The sequence below is a fragment of the Bos grunniens genome, chromosome 10 (assembly GCF_055505025.1).
Source record: "Bos grunniens cultivar Pamir isolate PY7600 chromosome 10, Bosgru_T2T1.0, whole genome shotgun sequence".
NCBI lineage: Eukaryota > Metazoa > Chordata > Mammalia > Artiodactyla > Bovidae > Bos > Bos grunniens.
In genome coordinates, this window is record NC_141174.1 from 24,615,067 (window position 1) to 24,637,439 (window position 22,373).

Consider the following 22,373-nt stretch of genomic DNA (forward strand, 5'->3'; position numbering starts at 1 on the left):
TGCATTTAAATTCACATTTAAAATTATATAATATGTAACTTTCTCATCAAATACTATAAAATTGGTCTAACTATGCTATTAGAGTCATTCTACCTGAGACCAATGACAAGGGTATCTAAAGAAAAAAGGAATCAAATACATTTTGAATTACATTAACACAGCACATCAGACCAGATGCCATGCTGAGTCAGAGTTCTTCTATCACTTCCTTTGGCAATATATGCCTGAAATTCAGCCGATACCACAGACCACTGAGCAAATGCAAGATTACCTTCTGGGCCAATTCAATCTTCCTCATTTTAGATAATATCTAGTTTAAGTCAAAAGAAAAGAAGTCAAGAAACTTTTTCTAAAAAGTGTAAATATTCAACCACTGCAAAATGTTCACATTCTTAGAACCACAGAAGTTGTTTATGTCTAGCAAAATTACAAAAATCATACAAAAAATTAAAAGGATTAAAAATCACAAGAATAGTCTACTTCTTGAATATCAGAAAAGTATATACTATCTCACCTCTGGAGTGACATCTCGTGGTGCAAACCCTGTTCCTCCAGTTGTTAATATCAAATTAAGTTCCTTTTCATCACACCAATCTATCAGGGTTTCCTGAAAGAAAATGATAATATTGTCACATGCAGAAGGGTTTGCTTGCCTACTCAAAACATCCACATACTAGAATACTTTGTATTCAGTGAGGAAACAGATTCAACACTCATGAGAAAAATCTGAAGCACAATTCATGGAACAGTCCCACTATTAATCAAAAGACACTGCAGTTTGGGGTATTTATTTTATTGATCATAGAAAATGAAGATGCAATCATCGAATTCTTGAAAGTAAATGAAACACAGTGAACAGCATAAATATTTTATAATTAATGCTCATTATGCCTTTAAATAGGATGTCTGAAGATATTTTCAGCCATTCAAAATATATTTGGGTTAAAAAAATTGAGCACTGTGTGTTAATTAAATGATCTCACTATTTAATAAGTATAGCAATCGTGTCAGATAAATATTCATACTTCAATTTTACATTTAAGGAAACAGATGCATTCATTTTTTTTTTTAATTAATGGACTCAGAGAGATCAAGAAATGTACTTGCTCATGGGCTCACAAACTAGAAGGGGAAATATTTAGAATTTAAACTTACATCTGTTGGGCCATCAAAACATGTTCCTCTATATTCTGCCTGTGATTGACTCAATATTTTTTTTTCTTTTGGTTAGTTTCAAGTTGTTCAAGAAAGTTTTACATTTTTGAGAATTTATTTTACATAGTTGCCCTAAAGGAAAGGTGTAGGAATAAATGACTGCTTAAAGTTACTTTTTTCCCCACACCAACACTATGACACTTAGTTGAGATTAGTGTTACATACCACAAAATTTTGCAGTTGGTAGAGACCTTGGTAGATTTGACTCTTCGAGTTACAGATAAGACAACTGAAGTGCAATGTAGTTAAATAATTTACTCAAAGTTACCTGGTTAATTTTGTAAAGAATAGGACAAGGATTTCTGCTACAGAGAATCTCTCTTTCTGTTGCTAGTTCTATTCATCCATCCTACATTTTAACTATGAACTGCTCATTTAAATTGTAATTAAATACTTGCTTTGGTATTTTACTGTTTCATTTCCTTTATACAATCCAGGTCCAAAATGTAGTAATACAATTATATCATTTATGTGTTGATAATCAGATGTGAAACACCAGTAACAGGCTGATAAAGTGTTAGTCGCTCAGTCGTGTCCGACTCTCCGACCCCATGGACTGCAGCACCCAGGGACCTCTGTCCATGGAATTCTCCAGGCAAGAATACTGGAGCGGGTAGCCATTCTCTTCTCCAGGGAATCTTCCTGACTCAGGGATCAAAGCCGAGTTTCCTACATTGCAGGCAGATTCTTTACTGTCTGAGCCACTAGGGAAGCCCTAACAGGCTGGTATACATATATATATATATATATATATATGTAAATAAGTAAGGCTGATACTTTATGTAAAATACAATGTTCTCAGTTCTCAAATTCATTGGTAACCCAAAATGCAGGATAATTATTCAGAAGGACAATTCAAGATTTTTAAATGATTTTTTTCCTATTCTCACTCACACCCCGAATATAGTTATAATTTTGTTCTGAGGAAAGCTCACACACAAATTATCAATGGTTATTGTAATAAAGGTGATTATGTAGTACTTTCATAAATAAAAGTGTATATTTAAGAATTAGAAAAGCAAAAATACACATCATTCCAGTGCATAACCAAAATTGAGAACCAGTTAAGAATATGTTCAAATATTTGAAAAGTAATATTTTGTTGTCCAAAGGAGCTGTGTGATGTACAACAGTTTCAACTAAACAAAAATTTTATTAGGACTTTGGACTTTTTAAAAGAAACTAGCACTCCAGTACTCTTGCTTGGAAAATCCCATGGACTGAGGAGCCTGGTAGGCTGCAGTCCGTGGGTCGCGAAGAGTCGGACACGAGTGAGCAACTTCACTATCACTTTTCACTTTCATGCACTGGAGAAGAAAATGGCAACCCACTCCAGTGTTTTTGCCTGGAGAATCCCAGGGACGGGGGAGCCTGGTGGGCTGCTGTCTATGGGGTAGCACAGAGTCGGACAGGACTGAAGCCACTTAGCAGCAGCAGCAGCAATCTTATCGTTCATGCAACTAGTCTCCAAAACAGAAGGATTCCTTGTCAATCATTAACAGAGAATACGAATATTCCAGGCATCTAGTAGTGATTTATTTATTTATCCTATCAATTCATTTATTTAACAAGAGAATATTTCAGGGCATACTTTTATTCAGGCACTTCATGAGATAACAGGTTTGCAAAGATGAATAAGCTATAATCCCTGGCCTAAAGGGATTAGTTAGAGTTGCTCTGAGTCTGCAGTTGTGAAGAATTTTGCTACTAAAAGTATCACCTGTTTCACTGAGAGCTTGCTAGTAATATAGAATCGCAGATCCCATCCAAGACCTACTGATTTAAGACCTGCATTTTTAGAAATACTCCTCGAAATGCTATTTGCACATTAAACTGGACTAAACCATGCTTTCTAACCATGTACTACTCAGAAGATCATGAATCTTTTCTTCTATCACGTTAGATCACCTAAAAGCGATTTATCTCATCACATTTTTCTCGGCACCTAAAAGATACCTTTCATTTTGAAATATACTTTAATATTTGGCTACTACCAGGTAGAAAGTCATTGAGGATTTCTACATTAACCATCATTATGAAAAATTCCTCTGCAGCTGCTGCAAAATTGAAGCTGAAGGCATTTTCTATTTTTAATGATTATTTTCCATTACGTGAAATGTGTTTCTTTAAAAACTTACTGCCTTGAACTTACAGGTTAGCATAGTAGAATCGAGTTGCATCAAAGAATTTCTGCCTCTCCATATCTAACAAGAATGAACAAAAAGAGTAAAAACTAGAGGAAAAAAACTTCCACCAGCAATGATCACATGGGAAAAAACATATAGCTCTATGCTATAAATCTCAAAAGTTGTGGTTAATGACAGAAATAAAATGTGTTTGAGACAGACAGGCTGAGACTCCTAATTCTATTCGTGCTCCCAAACATCATAAGGGCGATCAAAATCATAAAAATTCTCACTAGTAACTTCAAATCAAGAGAGATGTAAATTGAAAGAAATGATTTTTTTCATCTTAAAAGCAGCTGCTGAGAGAAACAAATGAAATGAGCTGTGAAATCTCTGTGATCAGTTTGAATATTCCAGGAACAAATGCACACTGAATCAGGTAACTAATCTGAATCTGGGTAATCTATTGTTCAGTCACTAAGTGGTGTCCAGCTTTTTGTGACTCCATGAACCGTAGCATGCAGGCTCCTCTGTTCTCCACTCTCTCCTGCAATTTGCTCAAATTCCTGTTCACTGAGTCGGTAATACCATCTAACCATCTCATCCTCTGCCACCCCGTTTTCCTTTTGCCTCCAATCTTTCCCAACATCGGCTTCCCTAGAGGCTCACTGGTAAAGAATACGCCTGCAATGCAGGAGACCTGGGTTTGATCCCTGGGGTGGGAAGATTCCCTGGAAAAGGGAAAGGATACCCACTCCAGTATTCTGGCCTGGAGAACTCCATAGTCCATGGGTTGCAAAGAGTCAGACATGACTGAACAAATTTCACTTTGACTTTCCAATCTTTCCCAACATCAGGGTCATTTCCACTAGCCAGCTCTTCACATCAGATGGCCAAAGTATTGCAGTGTTGGCTTCAGCATCAATCCTTCCAGTGAATATTCAGGGTTGATTTCCTTAAGGACTGACTGGTTTGATCTCCTTGTAGTCCGCAGGACTCTCAAGAGTCTTCTCCAGCACCACAGTTCAAAAGCATCAATTCTTCGGCACTCAGCCTTCATTATGGACCAACTCACTCCTTACATGATTACTGGAAAAACCACAGCTTTGTCTATACAGACCTTTGTCGAAAAAGTGGTCTCTGCTTTATAATACACTCTCTAGGTTTGTCATAGCTTTTCTTCCAAGGAGCAAGCATCTTTTAATTTCATGGCTGCAGTCACTGTCCACTGTACACAGTAATTTTGGAGCATCTGTCACTGCTTCCATTTTTTTCCTCTTCTATTTGCCATGAAGTGATGGGACCAGATGCCATGATCTTGGTTTTTTGAATGTTGAGCTTCAAGCCAGCTTGTTCACTCTCCTCTTTCACCCTCATCAAGAGACTCTTTAGTTTCTCTTCACATTTGGCCATTAGAGTGATATTATCTGCATATTTGAGTTTGTTGATATTTCTCCCAGAAATCTTGATTCCAGTTTGTGATTCATTCAGCCTGGCATTTCACATGATGTACTCTGCATATAAGTTAAACAGCAAGGTGACAATATAAATCCTTGTTGCACTCCTTTCCCAATTTTGAACCAGTCCATTTTTTCATGTCTGGTTCTAACTGTTGCTTCTTGACCCACATGTAGGTTTCTCAGGAGACAGGTAGGGTTGTCTGGTACTCTCTCTTTAAGAATTTTCTACAGTGATCCACACAGTCAAAGGCTCTGGTGTTTCATACCCCTTCATGGATCACAGCTTTGTTGTGGTAAATGGGCTTGCATGACTCAATGAAGCTCTTGGCCACGCCATGAAGGGTTACCCAAGACAGATGGGTAATAATGAGTTCTGACAAAACATGGTCCAATGGAGAAGGAAATGGCAACCCACGCCAGTATCTTTGCCTGAAAAACCCATGGATGGTATGAAACCTAATGATATCCTCACATAACGGTAAATTAAACTGTTATTTAGGTACAAAAACTCTATTACTGGACATTTAGTAAAATCTCACAGAGAAAAAAAGGCAATTCCAACAAAGATGGTATGTAGTCTCTGGTTCCTCACTTCCTCTACTTTTCTTTGTGCAAGTCTGTCCAGATCTGATATAGTCTCTAGGTTTGTCATAGCAATGGTTTATGAAATAAGCTCATATTGAGGACTGGGTGTTGTTCAAGAAGGTTTGTTTTTGTTTTTGTTTTTGATAACCATATAATAAACAGAAATTTGAAGGCATGTAGAAGGTAGTTAAAAGGAAATATAACAGTGCTAACATCCTTATCTTTCAACTTTGTCTAAGGTTTAAAAAGTTAAAACTATGACTGTAAGCTATTAATGATTTTCTTATTTATTTTTTAACTTTAGAGATCTCAGTTTAGCAAATAATACCTCTAGTAATATGCCTTTTCAATATACTTTCTTTTGCCTCTATTTACATGAAATAAAATGCTATTTTGTATCAGCTTTAGAGAATTACTGTAAATTCATATAGCTATATCTTTTACTCAATTAAGCATTCATCCATCCATTCTTTGATCTATAATACAGGCAGACAAAGATTTCAGGATTTTTTATAATTAATCTTAATAATGGTTATTTCTGGGTAATTAGAATTTTGACGTGCATTTTATTTTTTACTCCCACTTTAATTTTTTGTATTTTTGGAATTCATAATTTGCATGTATTTTTAAAAATTAAAGAGAGTTTTAAAATTGAATTTTCTGTTGTGTATCAGGAACTAACATAGAGTTGTAGGTCAATTATACATCAAAATCAAACAAACTTAAAGAAAAAGAGATCAGATTTGTGGTTAACAAAGGCAGGAGGTGGTTAGAAGGGGAACTGGATGAAAGTGGTCAAAAGATACAAGTTTCTAGGCATAAAATAAATACTAGAGATAAAATGCACAACATAACTATAACAAACACTGCTATACATTATATATTAAAGCTGTAAATCATAAGATTTCTTATCACAAGGCAAATTTTTTTCTATTTCTTTAATGTATCTATTCACTAAACTCATTGTGGTAATAGTTTCATGATAAATATGTGTCATATTATTATGCTGTACACTTTAAATTTATACAGTGCTGTATGACAATTATATCTCAATAAAATTGGGGGGAAAATGGACTCTTCTGGTATTAGTTCGCCATTCTGATAGCTAGTACTTTATTGTCTCATTTTCCCCTCATTTTTAACCATTTCAGGGCTTCCCTGGTAGCTCAGATAATAGCATTACAAAAAATGTAATGCTAATCATTACATTTAAACATTCCAAAGTAATTCAGAAGACCAGGGTTGGATCCCTGGATTGGGAAGATCCCTTGGAGTAGGAAATGGCCTCCACTCCAGTATTCCTGCCTGGGAAATTTCATGGACAGAGGAGCCTGGTGGGCTACTGTCCATGGGGTCACAAAAAGTCAGACACGACTGAGCACTTAACACTTTCACTTTTAGCCAGCTCAGAAACAAATTTTATACTCAACAACACTTCATATGCTATTGTGAAAGATTAAATATGACCATATATTCTTTATAGGTCCTCCTATCAAGAGGTGGAATCTATTTCTCCGAGGTTTGCACCTCGGCTGGACTTGTGACCTTGGTCAACAGAATGGGGCAGAAGTCATGATGTGTGAATTCTGAAGCCTGATGTCTAAAAGGACTTCACAGTTTCTGCCTTCACTCTTTGGTAAATTTCTATTACCATGACCGGAAGTACAGGCTAAATAATGGAAAGGTCAGAGATATTGTGGAGAGAAAGGCCTAGCAGAACAGAGAGCAGTAAGGACCTAGAAACCTAAGTGAGACCATCTTAGATTCTCTAGCCACAGGTGAGCTGATTAATTATTTCAGCCATATGAGTGATTCCAGGTAAGAGAAGATGATACACTACATGAACCAGGCAAATCCACAGATTCATTAGAATTAATAAGTTATTGTTGTCCTAAGTCACAAGATTTTGTGGTGGTTTTTAATGCAACAATAAAGTTTTGTGGTGGTTTTTAATGTAACAATAAAATTACTTTCATAATTAGCATCTTTGCATCCTTCTCTTTCTCTGGCTATTTCCAATTTATAACTTACTAATCATAAGTTTATACACCCTTAAGTGGACTTGACCTGAGTTACATATAAATAAATTGGCATAAGGTCTCAAGAAAGTGACTGTATCGTTTAATCATTCACTTTGAGAAACAATCCAATGCCTAGCATAGGCCAGGAAAATGTAGGTATGGGGCAAAAAGGGGGCATAACAAATGTCCTTGATATCAAAGAGCTCAGAAGTATGAACTAATTAATATAATGTACATCAATTTATCATGGTGAGTGCTATGAAAGAGGGATGCCCATGTTAAGAAAACTTTTTCAAAGTATTATATATTTTTAAATATATAACATTTTCTTCATAATTAGGATGAAAACATCACTCCACAAAAGTTTTGAAATATTTCTCTCTTGCCCAAGAGCAAAAATCCCAGTAAAGAGAAAAATAGGACAGTAATAGAAGAGGAAACACATTTGACAAGCCACCATTCTCTACATCCACCTGAAGTCGCATACTTAACTAGATCTAAATCTAAGATAATAGATTTTCTTCTTTTCTCTACATTTATCAATGGAAACATGAATCCCTGAATTAAGCAGACCTCACCAATATAAAACATTTGAGAAATGTCATATTTTTCTTCAGTTTATTAAATAGCTATGAAATAACCAACTAAAAAATTCCTATCTGTGCATAATGAGACACAGTTTTAGGGTCATCTCAGTAAGGTCTCCTCTAATTGCTCCAGGCAATCTGTTCCCCGTGTGTGTTCCTACTCATTCCTTTGGGAAGCACCTTTCATAGTTTACTAAAACTTACATGTTCAATTGTCTCATCTCTGACAGTGATCTTCAAAAGTTTGATCATGCATATCTATCAGTAAACAACTGCTGAATGTTATTTTCATATTACTGGATGAAAGCATTTAGCATATCACACTTAAATAGAAATGTTTAAAAATGAGATAAAGAGGATACAACATTTAAAATTTTTTCATTTTACTGTACTAATTAAATGTGCAAAATATTCTTCTCACTAATTTTTTGTGAAAGCAATGTGCTTAAATATTCATTATTTTAGAAAATTAGAAAATCTTGGTTTGATATTTTGTGATATAATAATTAAAAAGTAAAATATCATTTTAAAAGATAAGTAGAGGGAAATGGAAGAAGTACTTACTAAATCATCACACAACATTTATTTTCAATCTCATCCATCAAAATGCAATACATTTTTGAAATGGATTAATAAGTTTCTAATTTTTAAGATATTAGTTCTTTCTACAAAGTAACTGGAAGATATTACTTTTAAAATATTAACAAATGGGTTCAAAACCCACTAAAACTCTTCAAATAGAAAAGTTTTAAATGGGTTAAAATTTTGTTTCCTAGATTTTTTTAAAGGTATGCAGTTACTAGTTTATATAAGTGATACAGTATCATTTCCATTACCAAAGAGCTTAATGTGAACAATTTTAATTATCCAAGTATCTTAAGCATGTCTTAATACTGTAAGAAATTTTTCCTAAGATATTCTTTCATGTTTTTTTTCTGCAAATTGTTTTCTGAATTACTATAACTTCTCATTTATTTTTCCAAGCCGATTCTCCCATTATGTGTATATTAGTATCACCTTCCCTGGTGGCTCAGAGGGTAAAGAATCTGCCTGCAATGCGGGAGAGCTGAGTTTGATCCTTACGTCAGGAGGAATACTCCAGTATTCTTGCCTGGAGAATTCTATGGACAGAGGAGCCTGGCAAGCTACAATCCATGGGGTTGCAAAGAGTCAGACACTACTGAGCGACTAACACACACAATATCTTCTTATCTGTATGTATGTATTATCTGGACTTAATATCTCTTTCTCTGGTCATTTTTGGCTTTCTCATCTACTTCAAACCATTTTAAAGTTAATATTCTAAAATATATTTCCCTAAAACCTTTTGTAAGTAACTTTTCTTCATTGAAGAAAATAACATATTTTCTAAATATCTGTTAAGATAGCTGAAGCTTTCACCAAGTTTTTAAAAAAGTAAATGCAAACAATAGCAACAGCACAGCAAGTGATTAAAATGAGAAGTATAAGTTCCTGGGATATTTGGGTGGAGGGGTGTAGAGATAAAAAGCAAGCAGGTGACTTTATCCAAGGCGTATTCATCCATTATTTTTCATACATTCCTGTTTTTCATTTGCATATGTATGAAAACTAATATTTTGTTGTACTTTAAATTATAACTTGTTCTTTTCATACACCCACAAAAAAAGTCAACCCAGGTGCCATTTCAGGCTAATTTTATCTTTTGCTCACAAGAAAGTGAGGGTTGTTCTTTTATTCAAGTCATCTAATTCTTAACTCCTGGACCAATTTCAGTCTATTTCTATTCATTTAGATACCAAATACTATTGTTTTCAAATACTGTATGTACTACTTATAAAGACATGTTAAAGAATGCAAATGATTACAGTTCTAGCCATTGTTGATATTAATATAAGATAATCCCATGGACGGCAGAGCCTGGTAGGCTGCAGTCCATGGGGTCGCTAAGAGTCGGACACGACTGAGTGACTTCACTTTCACTTTTCCTTTTCAAGCACTGGAGAAGGAAATGGCGGTCCACTCCAGTGTTCTTGCCTAGAGAATCCCAGGGACGGGGAAGCCTGGTGGGCTTCCGTCTAAGGGGTCGCACAGAGTCAGACACGACTGAAGCGACTTAGCAGCAGCAGCAGCAGTGACTGTATTAAATTGCTATGGAAAGCGGCTTACTATTATTTATGATAATCATTTTCTTGCACTTTGTTAAATGTCTTTTATCAACATGATTTTCCCAACTTTAATGAGATAACAGTATGTTAATCCTCTCACTGATGAAAGAAACATAAATGAGAAGATGCAACCACATCATGTGCCAAATTATTCAAGTGTAATTAATTTGAGCTTGGGTATCTCCAGTGTACGGTTCTGAATGAGGGTAACTTGGGTCCACATTCTGCAATCATCACCATAGTGCAGAACACTGTATTATGATGAGAAATTAGTAACCTGAGTCGCTTCAGAGAATAGCAAGTATTTGCTCCTAAAAATGGAATCACACTGACGCAAGTTAAGCACTTGGCATAGTAAGGGCTGAAGAAGTGATTATTTTTTGTTATTTTTCAAAGCTATTATTTTTGTCCGAGTTACACTGTCTATGTATGGAGTTTTTCCACAACATTAATCACCTTAGAAGATCTAAGTAGAGTTCAGGGTTCATGGTAATCTTTGTAGCACAAACTCTTATAGGTCAAACATTGAAGTGACATTTTTTAAAAGGAAGATAAATAGTAAAAGAGAATAATCAAATGATTTATGGACCTAAGTGGATTTAAGAAAGAAGTCTTTTGACCTATTTCTCCTATTTTCCCTAAGGCCTTAACTGAGTTTAAGAGCCATATCTTATGCATATTTGTACTCTTCATTGATCTTAATAGGTGACCTGAATAAATGGCAGATGATTCTGCCAACGGAACGCTTTTCCTAAGACTGAATGGACCTCAGAAAGGACAATGAAATAATTAAAACTAAATAATAGTAAATCAAACATATTATCTCAAGATGACTTCAATAGGAATCCTTAGGAATCAACCTAATATAAGAAATGCAATTACAGGCTTTCTCCAATCAGTCAAATATTTGCTACCTAGGAGAAGAGAATGGCTGAAGTATGGAAAAAAAACCACAAAAGTCTCCCTCAAAATTTCTCTTAGGATTGATTCTAGGATTACTCTGCCCGGTGTCAAAACAAAACAGATATGCCACCAACAGACGGAGTACTCGGTATTCAGTATATTTCAATCAAAACTAAAATGGCTTTGAAAACAGGACTGAGGACCTTATATCACATTAGTGTACTGTGTCCCCAAGGTTATTAAAAATAACTGAGAAACAACATTCACCTGTAGAACACGCAGCTACAGTACTGGAGTTCTGCTCAATTTGTGTCTGTGTGTGTGCATTACTGATACTATCATTCCTTTTCTATTAATACTATAGGTACATTTTGTTATTGTTCAGTTGCTCGGTCATGTCTGACTCTTTGTGACCCCATGGACTGCAGCATGCTGAGCTTTCCTGTGCTTCATTATCTTCAGGCGCCTGCTCAAACTCGTGTCCATTGAGTCGGTGACGCCATCTCATCCTCTGTCGTCCCTTCTCCTGCCTTCAAAACTTCCCAGAATCAGGGTCTTTTCTAATGAGTTAGTCTTCACATCAGGTGGCCAAATTATTGCAGCTTCAGCTTCAGCATCAGTCCTTCCAATGAATATTCAGGACTGATTTCCTTTAGAACTGACTGGTTTGATCTCCATGCAGTTCAATGGACTCTCAAGAGCCTTCTCCAACACCACAGTTTAAAATCATCAGTTCTTCAGCGCTCAGCCTTCTTTATGGTCCAGCTCTCACATCCATATATGACCACTGGAAAAACCATAGCTTTGAATAGATGGACCTTTGTTGGCAAAGTAATATCTCTGCTTTTTAATATGCTAAGTTGGTCATAGCTTTTCTTCCAAGGAGTACATGTCTTTTAATCTCATGGCTGCAGTCACCATCTGCAGGGATTTTGGAGTTCAAGAAAATAAAGTCTCTCACTGTTTCCATTGTTTCCCTACCCATTTGCCATGAAGTAACGGGACCGAATGCCATGATGTTAGTTTTTTGAATGTTGAGTTTTAAGCCAGCTTTTTCACTCTTCTCTTTCAGTTTCAAGAGGCTCTTTAGTGCCTCTTTGCTTTCTGCCATAAGGGTTATCTGCATATCTGAGGTAATTGATATTTCACCCGGCAATTTTGATTCCAGCTTGTGCTTCATCCAGCTGGCATTTCACATGATGTACTCTGCAAAGAAGTTAAATAAGCAGGATAACAATATACAGGCTTGATGTACTCCTTTCCCAATTTTGAACCAGCCTGTTATTCCATGTATGGTTCTAACTGTTGCTCTTGACCTGCATACAGGTTTCACAAGAGGCAGGTAAGGTGGTCTGATGTTCCCATCTCTTAAAGAATTTTCCAGTTCGTTGTGATCCACCCAAAGGCTTCAGTGTAGTCAATGAAGAAGTAGATGATTTTCTGGAATTCTCTTGCTTTTTCTATGATCCAACAGATATTGGCCATTTGATCTCTGGTTCCTCTGCCTTTTCTAAATTCAGCTTGAACATCTGGAAGTTCTTGGTTCATATATGCTTCTTATCCAGCTTGGAGAATTTTCAGCATTACTTTGCTAGCATGTGAAATGAGTGCAATTATGCAGTAGTTTGAATATTCTTTAGCATTGCCCTTCTTTGGGATTGGAATGAAAACTGACCTTTTCCAGTCCTGTGGCCATTGCTGAGCTTTCCAAATTTGATGATGTATTGTGTGCAGCACTTTCACAGAATCATCTTTCAGGATTTTAAATAGCTCAGCTGGAATCCCATCACCTCCACCAGCTTTGTTCATAGTGATGCTTCTTAAGGCCCACTTCACTTCATACTCTAGGATGACTGGCTCTACATAAGTGATCACACTTATGGTTATCTAAGTCATTACTATCTTTTATGTATAGTTCTTCTGTATATTCTTGCCACTTCTTCTTAGTATCTTCTGCTTCTGGTAGGCCCATACCATTTCTGTCCTTTACTGTACCCATCTTTGCATGAAATGTTCCCTTGGTATCTCTAATTTTCTTAAAGCAATCTCTAGTCTTTCCCATTCTATTGTTTTCCTCTATTTCTTTGCATTGATCTCTTAGGAAGGCTTTCTTTTCTCTCCTTGCTATTCTTTGGAACTCTGCATTCAGATGGATATATCTTTTCTCCTTTGTCCTCCATTTCTCTTCTTTTCTCAGCTATTTGCAAGGCTTCCTCAGAAACCACCATTTTGCCTTTTTGCATTTCTTTTTCTTGGGGATGGTTTTGATCATGGCCTCTTGTACAATGTCACGATGAACCTCTGTCCGTAATTCATCAGGCACTCTGTCCATCAGATCTAATCCCTTGAATCTATTTCTCACTTTCACTGTATAATCATAGGGATTTGATTTAGGTCATACCTGAATGATCCAGTGGTTTTTCCCTACTTTCTTCAATTTAAGTCTGAATTTGGCAACAGAGAGTTCATGATGTGAGCCACAGTCAGCTCCCAGTCTTGCTTTTGCTGATACATAGAGCTTCTCCATACTCGGCTGCAAAGAACATAATCAATCTGATTTTGGTATTGACCATATGGTGATGTCTATGTGTACAGTCTTCTCTTGTGTTGTTGGAAGAGGGTGTTTGCTATGACCAGTGCGTTCTCTTGGCAAAAGTCTGTTAGCCTGTACCTGCTTCATTTTGTACTCTAAAGCCAAACTTGCTTGTTACTCCAGGTATCTCCTGATTTCCTACTTTTGCATTCCAGTCACAGGAGAAGGCAATGGCGACCCACTCCAGTACTCTTGCCTGGAAAATCCCATGGATGGAGGAGCCTGGTAGGCTGCAGTCCATGGGGTTGCTGAGTTGGACACGACTGAGCGACTTCACTTTCACTTTTCACTTTCATGCACTGGAGAAGGAAATGGCAACCCACTCCAGTGTTCTTGCCTGGAGAATCCCAGGGACAGGGGAGCCTGGTGGGCTGCCGTCTATGGGATCGCACAGAGTCAGACACGACTGAAGTGACTTAGCAGCACCTACCTAGTGGCTATATTGTAGCCCATGACTAAAGTACTAAACAGGGTAAGGAAAAAAATCTGTTTATTCCATGAGATAACGGCAAGAATATTTATCCTATTTTATAGATATCACATCAGTTTTAAGAGAAATTTATATGACTAGTCTGATAATGATCAAAGTTTAATAAGATTCTAACTCCACTATCAATGTAGGCAATAGAAATATTGAAACATGCTGTTTCCAAGATTGAACACTTGGAATAACTATATATGTATGGATTTGTTTACATATTAAAGATATTACAAGTTCTAAGAGAAAAGGGGATGATGGCATCATCTTTGACGTTCAGCCTTAAGATTCTCAAATCTCAATGGAAAACCATCAATATAAACGCTTGCTTCAGAGAAGCTAATCTTTGAATTATTAATTAAAACCTCTATAGTTTTTATTTTATGTGTTCTATACTTTTTGTATTTTTTCTAAAAAGTATACCTTCCATACTTCAATGAAGCAATGGAAATAATATTAGAATGAACAGTTGGGATGCTAAGAAGGCAAATAGATGTTTATTCAAATATGGTTTTATTTTTCCTATCATTATTTGTACTCTTCCCATTTATTATCCTCTATTCATATGCTTTACCAATGTATTTCATTGTTCTACAGAAAGATTTGTTCAATTAGTAGTGATAGATGGCAGTAATAAAACTCTGGTCTCTAGATTCCCAGTTTTTTATGCATGTTTACTGTGGTTTCACAGAGCTCTTTTCTTGTCTTACATTATTCCTCTCTCTGTGACTACTTCTTTATATCAACTTACTCAAAAACTCCTGATTCTTTTATCCAATTCAGGCTATTTCATTAGCGGAAAGCTCCATGTTCCTACCATGGCTCATGATTTACATTTCTTATAAAATCATATCTAAAAGTATATATCTATGAGGATTTTCTGGAGAGACAGGGTATCCACAACCTTCAAAAAATTAAATATAACAGCTCGAGGAGGCCACAGAATATTCACACATTCAGGCAGTAATGATATATCACTTAGCAAACAGTTTAAAGATGAATATGCATCCAGATTATATAATTTAGTATTTCTTGGCTATCTTCTTATTTCCTGATCCCAGTACATTCTGATCGGCTTCAAATACATTAAGACCAGGAATGTTAAAACTAATTATACACACTTAAGATCTATATTAAATTATTACTTACCAGTCCTTTTCCATGTCTCACCATTTAGCCCATCCAATGGATTAGTCTTACTTAAAAAACTGTGCATTTGTGTGAACTCATAATCTTTTTTTTTAAAAAAGAGCTTTATCAAGATATAGTTTACATATCATAAAGTCATACATTTAAAGTATACAATTCAGTGGTTACTAATAACTTCACAAAGTTGTGCAAACATTACCTTAATGTAATTTTACAATTTACCAACTCCAGAAGAAACCTGGCAAACATTAGCAGTCACTATTTCTCAGATTGGGAGGGCCCAAGCAAACACAATTTACTTTCTGCTCTATTCTAGAAATTTACACAATTGGAATCACACAATATGTGGTCTTTTATGACTGGCTTCTTTTACTTACCATAATGTTTTCAGGACTCATACATGCCGTAGCAAATTACTAATATATAATTCTACTTTTTTCAAAAAAATTTTTACCATGGTAAAATATTTATATAATAAAAACTGAATCTAAACCATTTTAAACTATACAATTCAGTGGCACAGTGGCATTAATGTCATCCACAATACAGTGCAACTATTACAACTATCTCTTTTCAAAACTTTTTCATCATCCCAAACAAAAATTATTGATTCAGCATTTGCTTGGTTTCTATAAACCTTTGGCCATTTTCTGAAATAGAGTTCTGAGAAAGTTGATTGTAACAGTTTCTGCTTGTTTTTATTTTTTTAAAGAAGGTTAATACTATTTTTTAATTGAAGTACAGTTGATTTAAATATCGTGTTAGTTTCAGATATACAGCAAAGTGATTCAGCTAAACAATGTTTTTCAGGTTATTTTTCATTATACATTATTATAAGATATTGAAAATAGTTCCTTGTGCTATATAGTAAATCTTTGTTGCTTATCTATTTTATGTTTAGTAGTTTTTATTCATTAATACCATACTCCTAATTTATTCCTTTCCCCTTTACTTTCTCCTGTGGTAACCATAAGTTTGTTTTCTATGTCTGTGGGTTTGTTCCTGTTTTCTACACATATTCATTCCTTAGTATTATTTTTAAAATTCCACATATAAGTAAAATCATGTAATACTTCTTTATCTCTGTCTTACTGAGTATGATATTCTCTAGGTCCTTCCATTTTGCTGCAAATGGCAATATTCCATTTTTTATGGCTAATTAATATTTCATTGTGTGTGTGTGTATATACACACACACACACATACACCACATCTTAAATCAATTGTTTGTTGATGGACACTTGGGTGGTTTCTATGTCTTGGCTACTGTAAATAGTGCTGCTATAAACACTGGAGTTCATATATTCAAATTACAATTTCATCTTTTTTGGATATACACCCAGCAGTGGACTATATGGTAGGTCTATATTGGTGGACTATATGGTAGGTCTAGTTGTAGTTTTTTAAGGAAACTTCATACTGTTTTCCATTTTGAGTGCACTCATTTACATTCCTATCAACAGTGTATGAGGGTTCCTTTGTCTCCACACACTCTCCAGCATTCATTATTTGTAGACTTTGATGGTAACCATTCTGACCAATGTGCAGTTACACCTCACTGTGGTTTTATCTTCATTTCTGTAATAACCAGCGTCGAGCATCTTTTCATGTGCCTGTTAACCATCTGTATGTCTTATTTCAGAGAACCGTCTATTTCAGTTTCCTGCCCATTTTCTGAATGAGTTGTTTGTTGTTGTGTACTAGGTTACTTAAGTGACCTTCATTTCTTTTTATAAATGTGCCTTTCCAACTGTGATTTCCCCTTTCCTATAGATCTTGCTTTTTCTCTATTTAGAGAAGACCATTCAATATTTCTTATAGGGTAAGTTTATTATTGCTATATTCTTTTAATTTTTCCTTGTCTGGGATATTCTCTCTCCTCTTCTATTGTAAATGATAATCTTTCTGGGTAGCGTATCCTAGGTTTCAGACTTCTCCCTTTCAGGACTTTAAACATATCACGTCACTCCCTTCTGGCCTGCAGAGCTTCTGCCAAAAAAAAAAAAAAAATCAACTAATAGCCTTATGGGAGTTCCCTTGTAAATGACTCTTTTTTTCCTCGCTGCCTTTAGAATCCTCTCTTTAATTTTTGATATGTCTTAGTGTGGGTTTGTTTGGATTCATCTTGTTTGGCATCCTCTGTGTCCTGTACCTAGGCATCTGTTTCCTTCTCCAGGCTTGGGAGGTTTTCAGCCATCTTCTTCAAATACATTTTTAATTCCCCCTTCTCCTTCTGGAACTCCTATTATGGGTAGGGTGGCACACTTCACATTATCCCATAGATTTCACATGTTGTTTACATTTTATGCGTCCTTCTATCTGCTGTTTTGAATGGGTGATTTCTATTATTCTATCTTCCAGAATCACTTATTCTTCTGCATTATTTATTCTGCTATTCATTGCTTCTATGGTTTTTATCTTGGCAATTCAGCTTTATAATTTTGATTGGTTCCTGTTTATAGTAATAGTTCCTTGTTATAGTAATCTGTATTTCTATTGGTAATCTTTCTTAATTTCTTTAGTATTTTTATTACCCCTGCTTTGAACTTGGGATCTAGTAGACTGGTGAGATATTTCAACATTCATTCTTTTAGAAGATTTCTCTTGTTATTTTAACTGGGATTAGTTCCTCTGATTTTTCATTTTACTTAACGTTCTCTGTCTTTATGAATTTAGAAGAAGCCGTTATCTACTGTGATATGAAGAGGTGTTTTTCTGTGGCAGCATCCCTGGGAAGACTGTGTGAGTCCAGTATTTTTGGTGCAAAGGCCGTTTTTGGTATGGATGCCAGTCACATCTTTCCTCAGAGAGCGCTGGCCATCCCCTTGATAGGGGCTGTGACTGGTGTTATGATTTCCAGAGCCTGCACTGGATGTTAGGCAGGGCCTGCTCTTTGCTCACAGCTCAGTACAGGGCTGTGTCTGCTTCCAAATTATAGGAGTAGAAGCTCTGAGCGTTGGGTTTGCTGCTGCTGCTGCTGCTAAGTCACTTCAGTTGCGTCCGAATCTGTGCGACCCCAGAGATGGCAGCCTTCCAGACTCTTCTGTGGTTGGGTTTAGTAAGGTTCTATTGCTTTCAAGTTCATGCTTCATCCCAAAGGAGGTGAATGCTGAAGGAAGTGAGCACTGTGTGGTCATAGCAAACAGGGAAACTATGGTTTTGCCCAAAAGCAGCCCTAGGGTGTATCCCTTTCTTTGCTGTATTTATCCTAGACCTAGTGCTAGGCTGGTGCCGAGGGCGAGGGTACTGTTGCTGCAGGAAGCAAGTTGGTTGTGCTGCAACCTAGAACCTGAGCTGTATCTGCGGCAGACTTCTCCCAGGACCAGTCACCCCAGATCTGACTGCAAGCATTGGTGTAGGATGGGCAGAAGGTATGCTCCACTGAACAATTATTCCCTTGTGTACCCATTGCTAGAGTCTTTCCATCTGGGGTGTGTGCTTCTGTGGAGCCTCCTGGTATGTGCGCCCAGGAGCTCTGAGGTCTGTGGAGCCTCCTGGTGTGTGTGCCCAGCAGCTCTGAGGTCTGTGGAGCCTCTTGGTGTGTGCGCCCAGCCGCTCTGAGGTCTGTGGAGCCTCCAGGTGTGTGCGCCCAGCAGCTCTGAGGTCTGTGGGGCCTCCTGGTGTGTGCGCCCAGCAGCTCTGAGGTCTGTGGTGCTCCTGGTGTGTGCGCCCAGCAGCTCTGAGGTCTGTGGAGCCTCCAGGTGTGTGCGCCCAGGAGCTCTGAGGTCTGTGGTGCTCCTGGTGTGTGCTCCCAGGAGCCCGGAGGTCTGTGGAGCCTCCTGGTGTGTGCGCCCAGCAGCTCTGAGGTCTGTGGAGCCTCCAGGTGTGTGCGCCCAGGAGCTCTAAGGTCTGTGGTGCTCCTGGTGTGTGCTCCCAGGAGCTCTGAGGTTTGTGGAGCCTCCTGGTGTGTGCGCCCAGCAGCTTTGAGGTCTGTGGAGCCTCCAGGTGTGTGCGCCCAGGAGCTCTGAGGTCTGTGGAGCCTCCTGCTGCGTGAGTGCAGGAGCTCTGAGGTCTGTGGTGCTCCTGCTGTGTGTGAGCAGGAGCTCTGAGGTCTGTGGTGCTCCTGGTGTGTGCGCCCAGGAGCTCTGAGGTGGCTGAGCTCACCCCACCACATGACGGCTCTGCTGCTGGACCAGCGCTCCGTCCCTGTGCACATGCTAACAACAGGCCCTGAACTTGGCCTGGCCTGTGCCTAAGCCCTCCAGGGTTGAGTCAAGTCCAGATCCATGCCCCTAGACTGAGTCCTCTCCCAGGGCTCTTCCCTCTGAGATTTAGCCCCTAGCCTCTGTGCATACTACGACCCCAGCCTGGTGCAGGTTTTGGGCTTAGAAGTACACCAAGATGGCAGCTGTCAGAGCAGACCTCTCACTACCCTGATTGGCAGCAAACCAGCAGCAGCACACTCTTTGCAAGCAGAGTCGTGACCCCTTCAGCCCCTCTATGTATCCTGGCAGTCCTCCCAGCAGGCAGTGGGGCCCCCCAGGACAAGGAACTGCCCATGAGGGCCTTCATTCCATCACAGATCCCTTCCAGGGTGGATGATCCTGTCCTGATGTCCTATTTAACTCATCCTATATCTTCCCTGGTAGCTCAAATGGTAAAGCGTCTCCCTACAATGAGGGAGACCTGGGTTTGATCTCTGAGTCGGGAGGATACTCTGGAGAAGGATATCGCAACTCACTCCAGTACTCTTGCCTGGAAAATCCATTGGATGGAGGAGCGTGGTAGGCCACAGTCCATGGGGTCGCAAAGAGTCAGACATGACTGAGGGACTTCGTTTTCACTTTTTACTCATTTATGTGCTTATGTTTGTTGAAGCCTTCATTTCTTCTGCCAGTCTCTACTTGGTTTTCTATGAGAATTGTTCCACACGTAGATGGGAGTTTTGCTGTGTTTGTGGGTGAAGTTGAGCTCCATGTTCTCCAACTCAACCATTTTGATCCTCTCCAATCAGTTTCTATTTGTTTCATAGTGTTTCTGTGGAACAGTGGGAGCTTGAAGATATAAAACTAGCTATTCTGCTATCTGCTTTGAATTCTAAATAGATATGCTATATTATATAAGAAATTTGCCAGGGTAAAACAGTGAGCTATCTTTAGAGAGGTCTCCACCTAACAACCAAAGATGACTTTACAGAGTAAGAATTATAAATATTTTCCAGTTTTCCTTTTCCTCTACATTTCCACAGTATAATTTCATTAATAAACAGTACCAAAACTTTCCAAACACAAACAACTAGGCAAATGATATTGGTTTCTAACGGAATCCAACATGCTGTCAATTTTAATTTGTTCAGCCACTCAGTTGTGTCTGACTCTTTGAGAGCCCATGGACTGCAGCATGCCAGGCTTCCCATCCATCACCAACTCCCAGAGCTTACTCAAACTCATGTCCATCTAGGCGGTTATGCCATCCAACCATCTCATCCTCTATTGTCCCCTTCTCCTCCCGCCTTCAATCTTTCCCAGCATCAGGGTCTTTTCAAATGAGTCAGTTCCTCACATCAGGAGGCCAAAGTATTGAGTTTCAGCTTCAACATCAGTCCTTCCAATGAATATTCAGGACTTATTTCCTTTAGGACTGACTAGTTAGATCTTCTTGCAGTCCAAGGAACTCTCAAGAGTCTTCTCCAATACCCCAATTCAAAAGCATCAATCCTTCGGCGCTCAGCTTTCTTTATAGTCCAACTCTCACATCCATACATGAATACTGGAAAAACCATAGCTTTGATTAGACAGACCTTTGTTGGCAAAGTAATATCTCTGCTTTTTAATATGCTGTCTAGGTTGGTCATAGCTTTTCTTCCAAGAAGCAAGCATCTTTTAATTTCATAGCTAAAGTTACCATCTGCATTGAATTGGGAGCCCAAGAAAATAAGTCTTCACTGTTTTCATTGTTTCCCCATGTATTTGCCATGAAGTGATGGGACCAGATGCCATGATCTTAGTTTTCTGAATGTTGAGTTTTAAGCCAGCTTTTTTCACTCTCCTCTTTCACTTTCATCAAGAGGCTCTTTAGTTCTTCTTCACTTTCTGCCATAAGGGTGGTGTCATCTGCATATCTGAGGTTATTGATATTTCTCCGGGCAATCTTCATTCCAGCTTATGCTTCATCCAGCCCAGTGTTTTGCATGATGTACTCTGCATATAAGTTAAAGAAGGAGGGTGACAACATACAGCATTGACCTCCTCCTTTCCCATTTTGGAACCAGTCTGTTGCTTCATGTCCAGTTCTGTTACTTCCTGACCTGCATACAAATTTCTCAGGAGGTGGTAAGGTCATCTTGTATTCCCATCTTTTGAAGAATTTTCCAGAGTTTGTTGTGATCCACACAGTCAAAGGCTTTGGCATAGTCAATAAAGCAGAAGTAGATGTTTTTTCTGGAATTCTCTTGCTTTTTCGATGATACAACGGAATGTAGGCAAGTTGATCTCTAATTCCTCTGCCTTTTCTAAATCCAGCTTGAATATCTGGAATTTCATGGTTCAGGTACTGTTGAAGCCTGGTTTGGAGAATTTTGAGCATACTTTGCTAGCGTGTGAGATGAGTGCAATTGTGTGGTAGTTTGAACATTCTTTGGCATTGCCTTTCTTTGGGACTGGAATGAAAACTGACCTTTTCCAGTCCTGTGGCCAATGCTGAGTTTTCCAAATTTGTTGGCATAATGAGTGCAGCACTTTCACAGCATCATCTTCTAGGATTTGAAATAGCTCAACTGGAACTCCATCAACTCCACTAGCTTTGTTCGTAGTGATACTTCCTAAGACTGACTTGACTTTGTATTCCAGGATATCTGGCTCTAGGTGAGTGATCACATCATCGTGATTATCTGGTTCGTGAAGATCTTTTTTGTACAGTTCTGTGTATTCTTGCCACCTCTTCTTAATATCTTCTGCTTCTGTTAGGTCCCTACCATTTCTGTCCTTTATTGAGCCCATCTTTGCATGAAATGTTCCCTTGGTATTTCTAATTTTCTTAAAGAGATCTTTAGTCTTTCCTATTCTATTGTTTTCCTCTATTTCTTTGCATTGATCACTGAGGAAGGCTTTCTTATCTATCCTTGCTATTCTTTGGAACTCTGCATCTAATTGGGTATATCTTTCCTTTTC

General features: G+C 37.9%; 1 protein-coding gene across 21 annotated transcripts in view; it reads right to left on the reverse strand.

Moving 5' to 3' along the window:
- The window catches only part of GPHN (gephyrin), a 535,403-nt gene that overhangs the window by 298,202 nt on the left and 214,828 nt on the right, over positions 1 to 22,373 (reverse strand). For all 21 annotated transcript variants that reach the window (XM_086320195.1, XM_086320194.1, XM_086320189.1 and 18 more), the window contains one exon: positions 515 to 607. In XM_086320195.1, the coding sequence (XP_086176321.1) occupies positions 515 to 607 (93 nt within the window). The remainder of the gene's footprint in view (positions 1 to 514; positions 608 to 22,373) is intronic.